The sequence below is a fragment of the Taeniopygia guttata genome, chromosome 12 (assembly GCF_048771995.1).
Source record: "Taeniopygia guttata chromosome 12, bTaeGut7.mat, whole genome shotgun sequence".
NCBI lineage: Eukaryota > Metazoa > Chordata > Aves > Passeriformes > Estrildidae > Taeniopygia > Taeniopygia guttata.
Window position 1 is genome coordinate 18219357 of NC_133037.1, and position 11262 is coordinate 18230618.

At 39.9% G+C, this 11262-nt stretch overlaps 1 protein-coding gene across 6 annotated transcripts in view; it reads left to right on the forward strand.

Moving 5' to 3' along the window:
* The window catches only part of ATG7 (autophagy related 7), a 77637-nt gene that overhangs the window by 21678 nt on the left and 44697 nt on the right, over positions 1-11262 (forward strand). For all 6 annotated transcript variants that reach the window (XM_030282970.4, XM_072934640.1, XM_072934639.1 and 3 more), the window contains exon 18: positions 10859-10981. In XM_030282970.4, coding sequence (XP_030138830.4) covers positions 10859-10981 — 123 coding nt within the window. The remainder of the gene's footprint in view (positions 1-10858; positions 10982-11262) is intronic.

Genomic DNA, 11262 nt, shown 5'->3' on the forward strand with positions numbered 1-11262 from the left:
ATTTCTAAATCAGCATTTCTTATCTCAAAGTTTACATACAAATACATACTGTGTGAAGCATCTATCAAGCCCTAAAAACTCTGTACAAATCCATTTCCCACAGATACCCATTTGTAACAACTGCTTTACTTACAGGAGAGAACATTAGTTATTACTGACTGGGCAAATTAACATGTTTACCCTGTTGGGAGCAAAATGAGGCTGTTTGTTCTTTATGTTATAGCGAGAAGCTGCAATTCCTTGGGAAAAAGATCTGATCCTTGCAGAAAATTGGTTAAAGCCTTAAATCATGAATGTTAGTATTTAGTGCAAAACTGCCAGTGTTCCTATTTTAGTGAGGGCAATGAACATTTCCTTTTATTGCTCTCCTTCTTGTGCATCATGCAATGAACAAGGAGACCCCACAGATGCAGAGTTTAATGTCACAAAAGATAATTGCCACCAAGCAACCCAGATATAAAGATGTAAAAACACTCTCTTTTTACCCATAGCTCACATTTCTTCTGGAGTTAAAATTTAGCACCCATGTGCTGGAAATCTGACTCTTTCTCCTTAAAGAGATTTCTCTTTCCCCTACTACAGTCATTCTCATGTAACTACCCCCACTATGAAATGTATAAAATTCAGCACAAGGTTCTCTGTTAATTTTCAAGGTCTTTCCCAACTTTCTCCTCCATTTGCTGGGAACTTGAGCTGCTGGAGTGGCTTTTTACCACTGAGTTCACGTTGAATGTTTCTCAGTTTCACCGCGTGTCACGAAGGGGCAGACACTGGGATCAGGGATGGTATTGTTGGCATTATGTTACAATTTCTGTTTATAGTCAGAATATTCCCCTGCCCTTGCAGATGTTTCCCCTTTTTACCATCTCAGGAATACATGAAACCCTTTTGCTGTGGCATTTGCTGAGCGCTGGGGTTGCGTAAGTTATTTATGAGTGTTGCAGTTTGGAAATCTGTCATCAAGGAGCCTCAACAATGCTCTCATTGTTCTCCTCTGCTAACTGCTGTGCCTGCATTTTTATTTGAAATTGTTCTGATCACTTATGACAGCAACCTGCAAGATTCACTCACTCACTGATGTTTTTCAGTTGTGATAATTTTGATTTTGATTCCAGGCCCTTCAGATTTGCCCTGACTGCACTAAGACATTTCTCTTTGCTTTCTCCCAGTATCAATGGATGATCTGTCAATGAAACTCCTTTAAATCTTTTTATAGTATAAATTTCTCAATTCAAATATTGTGTGGATGTAAAAGTCATGGGGGGGAAAAGCCTTGGTTGTTCCTGTGCTAAAAAAATGAAAAAGTATCTTGCAGAAATTATGAAGGAAATGGGGAGAAATGTTTGTCCTTGAGGACTGAACATTTCAAAAATTTAAGAGAATGTTTTAAGAGTCATTTCTGTAGCTGTGCTGAGAAGTCAGTGAAACAAAGTCCACATATAACTTTCCTTATTTCCTGAATTTACATATGTGAGCATTTGACAAGTCTCTGTACAGTGCAGCCTCTGTATTAATATTGGATAGATTTCATTGAGACTTGAAGAATGAATTGTTAATACACCCAGGCACATTTTCAGCATCCTGAGTTAAATGTAGGACTTCTCTTAGAAATGAATAAAAATGAATTTTCCCATTGTTACATTCAAATTTCAAAATAGCAGGGTTTAAAGGAAAGAGGAAACCTGCCATTGTTTGAGAAAATGGAATAATTTCTGACAGGTTGTATTTCTGTTGCATTTAAATGAAATTTTATGGGTCTTAAAGGGTTTTTTGTTTGGAATTTTTTGCCAGTATTTCTTCTTCCAATTCAATGAAATTCTAACTACAATTAGGGCAAAGTAAGGGACTATCAATGAGGAAAAAGACAGCATCACTGCAGTTTTCTGCTATTGACATGTTCAATATCTACCTGAGCCTAGAATATAATTTTTAATTATTTATATTAGAAATAATCTGTGCTGTCTTGTCATCTCTCTGTGAAGCTGTCACACAATTCCTTTTCTGTCAGTTAAAACAAAACTCAACTAAAATACTTTGGCTTGAAATACCTACCTACAAGAACTGCAAAAACCAACTTGGAGAACACTGGACTGGATTCAAATGCAGGAATATTCAATATGTGGTGCTGGGGTGATGATGATGATGATGGTGGTGTTCATCCCACCATCAATTCCAGCCCTCATTCTGTAGGATTCCACCTGAAACTCAGAAGATCAGTTGTTTATTTTGCTGGATATGAGCAATTTGTAGTTGTTCTTTTTCCTTCCATAAGATTTTTGCATTTTTGCAGACTAGTGCTTTCTATTCCCTAGATTATTGAGAAGTTATGCAGTTATTATTAGCTATTCAGTTATTATTATTCCCAAGTTATTCAGTTATTCCAAGGATTCAGTGCATATTCGAGGAGACACAATATTTTAAATTATGTAAGTTGTTTCTCATTTTAATTATCTTTTCTATTTTATCTATTGTACTTGTTTTTCAGATGTTTTTCTGCATTCTCATTGCAGTCTCTGACAGGTGTCTGTCTACCCTGCTGTCTGTTTTCTTCAGTTTAACTAACCATCAGCTTTGCTTTAGGGGGAAGCTGATCTTTGTTGACAAATATTTTTGAACAATTTAAGCTAAGTTTGACTTTTATCAATTTTTCCACAGTGCTATAATATCTGTCCTTGCAGAATTGCTTTGTTTGAAATTGGAAGAGGGGATGGAATTAAATTTTAAGAGATAGTACAATAGCAGAAATCGATGAAATCCAGTAAATACGGTTTTGAAGAAAACGCTGTTGCCCTCCAGTGCTGTTTCCATAGGTATTGCAGCACACCCAGATTCTAAACCCCTCTGCTCTGGAATAGTCCACAGAATGTGGATTTTCCAGCTGGAGCTGTGGTTTTGGGGAGCTCTGAGCAGCTGCAGGATGTGCCTGAGGCAGTGCCAGCGGTGGGTGCCAGATCTGCCTCCTGGCTGAAGTGCTGCTGCCAGGGGAGGGCTGCCTGGAAGAAATGAATTTCCTGGGTGCCAGAGCTCACCCTGGGTCAGGGGCAGCTCCATGTGGTGGAAAAGTCTCTCCTCCAGCCCGTGCTTCCAAAGAAAGGCTCAGCAGTCTCTGTTGTTCGGTCTCAAGGCAGTTTATTGCAAGTTAGCTAAAGGATTTTCTTCTGGGGCTGCTGTGGTTTGCTCACAGCTCAGGCAGAGGCACACACACACCCTGACATCCTCTCTGACTCCTGACTGCTTCTTCTCTCCCCCTCTGCCCAGGGCTGCTGCTGTCTGTTATATGGTACATTACATGTTACATGTCTACAGCTTTTCCCCAATGCCTATTACCTGTATTAAATGGTGCTTTTCTATCTTTTATATGGTACATTACGTGTTACATGGTTACAGTTTTTTCCCAGTGCCTATTACCTATATTAAATGGTGCTTTTCTATCTTTTATATGGTACATTACATGTTACATGTCTACAGCTTTTCCCCAATGCCTATTACCTGTATTAAATGGTGCTTTTCTACTCTAAACCAATCTGTGAGTGCCAACATCACCAAGAACATGGAGGGAAGGAAGAAGAAAGAGGGAGGACAGGGCAGGCTCAAATCCCTCCATCTTAAAACTTCTGACCCCACGTACAAAACCAAAACCTCCCCTGTACAGCACTCAAACATTCTTCCCTCTACTTTGTGACTACTTCTACTCTAATATCTAAACTTTTGTGACTTCTTGTTCTTCCTGCAAGGTTGGTAAATCGTTCCATGGTTCAAACCCAAAATCACAGCTGTTTCCAGCTGCCTGCCAGGGTCTCAAATGCTTCTGACCTGGACCCAGAACATCCAAAAATGTCTGAGGGACATTTTGAGTTCCCACACTGGGCAATACCCAGGCATTGCTGGCTGCTGGTGCCTCCAGCCAGCCCTGCAGAGCTGGGCCATTCCTGCCTTTGGCAAACCCACATTTTATGCAGGCAGCCAAAGCATCATCCAGCATCAAGCAGTTGCTTTGCTGGGAGAACAAAAATTTCTTTTCATGTTGAGAGTGCCCTCACTTCTTTCCCAGCCTTGGGGGCTCTCTGCAGACAGTGGATGCTGCTCCTTCAAAAAACTGGGCATTAGGTGCCTGTCCCTGTGCATGTCTAAGCCAAGATCCAGCCCCAGATTGTCCTTCCCATGGGATGGGGCTGGGAAGGATCAGGGATTTCTGCCTCCCTGTGCAGCAGAGGGTGACTGCTGCCAGAAGGAGCTGGAGCCAAGCGTGCTGGGACTGCTGACGAGCTCAGCAGCAGAAATGCTGGACAGGAAGCAGAATGGGGTTAAATGAAGTTGTAAATATCCAAGTTGTAAACATCCATCCTGTGGAAAACCTGGAGTGAGCAGGGAGGGGACTGAAGGGTGTACCCACGTGCTCAGGGAGGTCAGGACACAGGATCTGATGGTGCTGGCTACCAAAAACCCCTTCTGTGCCTCTTTCTCGCTCTCTAAAATGAGATGTTGATTTTTCTCTTGGTCCTTCTGTTTCCTTTCATATCTCTGTACTCTTTGTTTCAGGCAAGGAATGCTTTCAGCTGGTGTGCTGTGCAATGAAACTTCCTTAGACTGGCTGGAATCTGGGGATGCTGTTACAGTTGAAATAAATTGTGAGAAATATTTAAGAAAGGAAAGAGCAGCTAAAATCAAAATTCTGCAGTTTTATCTGTCAAATATTCTTATCAGAAAAAAATGGCTACTTGATGAAGTACATCAAGATTATTCCAGAAAACAATGCATGCATCTCCCAGGAACTAAATGTTCATAAGGCCATGCTTAAACTGTCATTTCTTAAATTTCTGAGAAACTCTCCTTTCCTCCTTTGCATTATTTAAAAGAAACTGAAAAATCCCAGGATAAAAAAATCCCTGTTGAGACCTTTCAGAGCTGATTCTTCAGTGAGTTAATTCTCCATTTTCTGCCCGCTGCAATTCAAAATCAGGGTAGGAAATAGCAACAGGCAAAGCTCATTTGTATCACTCCTCTTCTACCCTGAATTAAAAAACAATCTCTACCTTAAATGATTTTTCAGCACATTGTACTTGGATTAGTTAAGGTTTTATACTGATTTGCTTTCATTTTTAATGCTGATGATGGGGAGGAAAGGAGAGAAGTGTGTGTATGCAGAGGGTGATTTCATGATTTGGACACGAGCCCAAAATTATGCCATTTTTGTCTCGTGCTTTCTAAATTTCCAGTGTTTGCAGCGTGGCCTTGTTCAGTGCACACCTGGAGCACAGCTTTCTGCAGAACTTTTTTCTTCAGACTTAATCATGAGTGAATGCACGAGTTTTAGGTAATTTCATTTTAGGTAATTTCATTTGAGGTAATTTTAGGAGTATTATCTTTTTTCATGTAATATTGTCAGACTTTCCAGTTCCAAACCCGTGAACTGAGGTCCTGAAAAAATCATTCCATGATCCTCACAAAAGTGCAATTTTATTGCCTCCCTGTTCACAGCTGTATTACAGCATCACCTTATTAGGCTTTTCTTGACAACTTTTTAGGATCAGATGGCAATAAAAGTTGAGAACTTTGTGAAAAGGCAAGAGGGAATGAGGATTTTTCTAAGGAAACCAGAATTATGGGTTGTGTGGTGAAATTTTAAATATTAACCCAGTGGCTCAGCTTGTTCTCATTTGGGAGGATTCTTCACAGCATAAAACTTACATTAAATTGCTGTTTTAACAGCAGATACATTGAATTTTGAAGAGTGGATCTGGCAAGACTTTTTCACATCTGTCTTATTTTCCAATGTCTTTTCAGCAGGTGAACAGTAATTTTCTATCCTTGCTGCATGGCCTGTGATAAGCAGGGAGTTAACAGCACATAAAAATATATCCAGGCCTGTCCAATTTCTAAACAGAGCCTTGAATATGGAGATATTTTGTGATTCTGAAATGTTTAGTGAAGTACCTGTCCCCTTTCAGGGAGGGGAGTGCTTAAATCCAGGAACTTGTTTTGGGGGTAAGTTACCAAGAAATCTTATTTAGTGTAAATAATCCAGGAACTTGTTTTGGGGTAAATTACCCAGAAATCTTTAGTGTAAATAATCCAGGAACTTGTTTTGGGGGTAAATTACCCAGAAATCTTTAGTGTAAATAATCCAGCTGGTAGAATTCACTCCATGTTTTATTTTTCCTGGAAAGTAAACAGCACTGGTTCAAGCTCTGCAGATGCAACCTACTTTGAAAAGGAGGGGAAAAAAAAAAAAAAAAACCAAACCAAATGTAAATACTGGTAAAAAAGTTTGAAATTGATGTGACAGAAATAAAACAAGAGCCAATTTTGCATTAGTAGTCAGTCTCTTCGGATTAGGAGCTTGTTTTTTGCGTTTTTGCTTAAGCAGATATTAACTTTTCTGCTATAAAGCAATCCTGGAGCCAGATTCTCTCTCTGAATGTCTTTGTACCCAGCAATTGAGAGGACTTTGTGCAGAATGCTGTTAAAAAGAATATAACACCAAGGCTGCACATCTGTTTCTCATTTTAAAGCAAGTCTTTTTACTCCAAGCCTGTATTTTTTTCCTTCTGCCATGAGATTTGGGGTTTTTTTAACTTCAGTAAACAGGCCAGAAGAAAAAGATTGCTCATGAAATGGGTTCCTGGGTATCATTTACTCAGAAAGCCTTGGCAATCCATGGATTTGGTCCTGTTGGGATGGTGTGCATCTACAGCTTGATTTGTTCTATTAAAATGCCATTGTGTAAAAAAAAAACCAAAAAAAAACCAGTTCTGGAGCTCTGGCTCTGTGAAGTAGAGGCTGAAATCAAGGTTGTGGCATCAGCATGTCAGGAGAGGGTGGTGGGAAAATGTGGGTTCTCCTGGCAGTGTTTGTAGCAGCCACAAAATCCAGAAGGAATTGGTGATTTCCAGCTCTCCTAAGCTCTGAAAAGTGACCTGCAGGTGAGGAAAAGATAAAGAGTTCCTTAAGAAATCCTTCCTGCTCCAGCTTGCCAGGCTGGGTGCAGGAATTTTGCATTTCTGTTTCTTTGCTGTGCTTTTATATTTATTTTTTTCCTGCCTGGAAAATGAATTGCTGCATAGTGACACATCACTGAAGGATTGGGTTTATTCCCTGGAAAAGTTCAGGTGGGATTTTGTACATCTGTGGTCAGACAGTGACTGGTCAGAGATCAAGAATCACACGAATTGTAGCATCTCTCAAGTATTTTGCTCGTGTAGAGCTGTTCCTTGGGAGGATCTCAGTGGGACCAGGGATGAGAATTGTTCAGAAATGCAAAAGTAAATTAATGCCAGCCTTGGGCCTTTGGGCTCTGCTGGACATGATTAAATAGGAGAAAATTTCATTTCCATGCAACAACAAATTGGTCACTTATTAAATCTGGAAACATTTTTTAGAATTATTTTGTGTGTCTATTTGTTGTTCAGACTGGTTTTATTCCTGTGTGATTACTCCCTGTGTGGTCTCCTGGCACAGCAATCTGAAATTATTTTGCCTCATTCTTTTTCCTTTCTCAGTGGCTGCTGAACAAATCTGTGCCCTGTTCCATTTATCAGAGAAAAGCTTCTAGTGAATTTGGGGAGGAAAGGTCAGATGTGGGCAGCTTCATGGAATTCCTCCTTTTTGTGGCACCGGGAAGTTTTCATCATCTCAGTGGGGAAATAAAGTCCCTGAGGGTGAAGTAAAGTCCCTGAGGGTGACAAAATGTTCTCCCAGTCACTGCCAATATTAAAAGGATTTTGTTATAGTGGATATCTTCTTCAGTGGTACCTGCTCAGGGGCAAATGTGCTGCTGCAGGTGTTTTTTTGCCTCTCTGATATAACATTTATTGGCTCATGTGCCTGGAATTCTGGATTTAAAACTACTTAACAAATACTTCCATTCAGCAGGCTGTCCCCTTTGTAAAAAGCAAGTCATTATAATCAGCAAGTACACTTTTTAATACAGCTTTTCAGGCTTCTGTGCTTGCTGCTAGGGGGAAAAAAATGTTCTTTATTGTTGTGCTTTAGTTTTTTAAGATCTTGTGTGTATGGTCAGATTTGTCACCCAAATCTGAATTTGCCATTGTGGCCCCATGGAAGGTCTCTGCCACACAGGGAGGTAAAAAAGATATTGTTGTCTCTCCATAGCGATAGATTTAGTCATGTTAATGTGTACCAGTACAAAAAAAATCTAAAAATAATGTACCTTCAACTCCTGGATCTGTGACCTTATTAATATTGTGTTAATTTTAGTAATATCTATATTAATTTTAATAATTCTGACTATATTTTAAATAATAATTTATATTTATATTATATATGGTTTATATAGTTTTTAAATTTTACATTTATGTATTAATTTTAATTTGTAATTTATTTCTATTTATGAAAATATTAATTTTTCATTTTTATTTATAGTAATACTTTAAAAGGCACTTAATGAGAGACTTCTTGGCATTTTCCACACTGATGGCAGCACAGAGGGCCCTTGGATTGAAGGAGAGCTGTGCCAGGTGCTCCGTGCCCAGGCAGTGCTGGCCACTTTGGGTGCCAGGGTGAGCTCAGGAATTCCTGGCAGGGGCTGGCAAGGTCTGCCCATCCCTGAGATAAACCAGGGCACCTCCCTCTCAGCAGCCTGGCCCTCTGGATTCCTGCACTGACTGAGGGAGCAGCACCTGGAAATTCTCACTCCAGGCTCAAATCCCAGTTTTTGGGAGCCATGATCAAAGCAGAGTTTGCTGAATAACAAACCCAGCCAGGTTTAAGGGCTGCTTGATGGATGAGCTGTATATAGAAAGGTTGCTCTCAATTCCCTGCTCTGCTCATAATATTTGCACAGCCCGAGGTGGTTTACATCTTTTAATAAGTTTTGCCCTTGGGAAGAGACCAAAATATCTCAGTGTTGTTGTCCCTGCGTTTCTCTGAGGTGCTGTAATAATTTAAAATAAGGCTGAGGTTCGCTGTGCCAGGCTGGGGATGGTTTCAGTGGGCCATGAACTCTGATCTGTCCTGCAGCACCAAAAATCTGGGTTGTGGTTCCTCCAAAAACCTTGGGAGGAAAAAAAGGGGAAAAAAACCCTGCCCAGGTCAGGAATTCCCAAAGGCAGGGCTGTGAACACTCCAGGGTTAGAAACTGGGACTGCTGCACTTGGGTTGTTGTAGTGGGATTTTGAAGCCCAGAATTGTGTAAATCCACAGTGCAGTCCCACCATATTTAGTGGATAATATTGAAAGGACACATCTCCAAAGAAATGTGTTGAACTGAAGTTATTCAGTTCTTTGTATTGCATTGTGAATGTTCGTGTTATTTCATTTATCTCAGGAATAAAAAAACTCAAGAAAAATACAAAGTCATGCTCACAATAATTTTTTAATCCATTTTTCTTATTTAATTCATGATTATGTTTATCAGTCATTGTACATATGCAAATCCCTATGGCAAAATAAATCCTTAAAGTATGAAGAAGAATTTCTCTAGATTCAGGAAGAGAACGTGAAGTGCTGATTTTGTTTATTTTAGAAGAATAAGTGTGGTTAGGAAGGCGCCAAATGTTGGGTAATCACCTTTTATATACCTGTCTTCCTTTTCATAGTTGTGTTTCAGTTGTTTCTGTTTGAGTTTTTTGATACCTAATTATGCAGTAGATAGTTTTGCATGAAGAGCTGAGTGAGGATCCCAGTCTATTTTTATTAGTAAACATAGAATCCTGTCAGCTAAACATAAATACGGTTTTTAATGTGCCTGAATTCCTGTAGAGTCAGTGTAAAAGCTCACAGGATGTGTTTTGCTGAAGATGTTGTCGGGCTGGGCAAATTCCCACAGTTTTATCAAGGAAATGGGCATTTGAGACCATTAGGAATAGTTAAACTAGGGAGGAGTGAGGTTGCTGAGCATAGTTGTGATTTGATGAATTCTGATAGGAGTATTTCTATTCCTGTGAAAATCCTGCCTCTTCTGGATCCTGGTGATCCTTCCCTGTCACATTCTGCTCCTTTCTAATTAAATATCTGTGGCTTTGAGCTCCCTGCATAAATCCTGCTCTGCTCCTTGAGGTTCTGCAGGAAAAGCTGCTTAGAATGAATCAAGCTCAGCTGCTTCATCTGAGAGCAGGGGATGGAATGATCAGAACTTGGAACAAAAATAAGGAAACAATGGATCCTGGGATTGCTCAGGCACAAGCTCCTTCCATTTCCTGCCTGCTTGCTGTTATAAAGGTGTAGGATTGGGTCGTGTTGGATATTTAACTTCTCTTCCCTCAATCTGCATCTCACTGGCTTGAAATCAGCCTGGCAACTCCTTCCCTAAAGCTGAAATGAAATTCTTCATGGCCAGGGCTCGAGAGGAGCAGAAACCAAGCTGTAAGATTGCCCAAATAAAAAATAAACTGGGAAAATTAAAGCAGAAAAATAGAGAAAGATACAAGAGCCTCAGAGCCACGAATCTCTGGAGGCTGGGGGGATGTTGGGCTTGGACACCTACTCGGGGAATTCATTCAGGCTGTCCCAGCATGGTTCTTCCCCTGCACTGATAGACTGGAACAGGCTTTTACTGTGTTTTGTGGCACTCAAATGCTCCTTTCATGGCTGTGCAGCCGAGTTTTCCTTCTTGCCCTATCATCTGGCTTGTGTTATAAGCTTAAAAATGTATTTAAAGCAGGAAATCTTAAACCCCACTGCTCTTCCCTCTTGCTTCCACCTTTCTTCACTGTAGAAATTGAGTTGGGGAAAATGATTGTTCTGTTCTTGTTCTGTTCTCTGTCATTTTTACCCATTTCTGGTATCCAGTCATTTTCTGAGTGTTCAGATTCTGCTTTTATTTTGTGAGCCAAATATGAGAATGAATCAGATTATGGGTATTGTATTTGAAATACTTCTCTGTTTGTTTATTTGGCAGGTCCTTGAGCAGTATGAACGAGAAGGGTTTAATTTCCTAGCTAAGGTTTTTAATTCTTCACATTCCTTCTTGGAAGATTTGACAGGTCTGACTTTATTACACCAGGAGACACAGGCTGCTGAGGTAAGCAAATAAAATTCGAATGTTAATTAATCATGTGATCAAATGATAGAATTAAGCAGTGGTATTTCATTTACAGAATGATTGACACAATGATTTAGGCATTCTCTTAAATTAATTGTAACTTTCTGTATCTGAGTCTTTAAAAATTACTTTTAAAGGAAGCAGGTGACTTGGGTTATGTGGTGTGGGGAAATAAATTGCAATTTTATGTGAATTAAAATGTAATTACCCTGCTTGGTGGATTCTAATATGGGGGGGGGGGGGGCAATGCTGTTTACCTG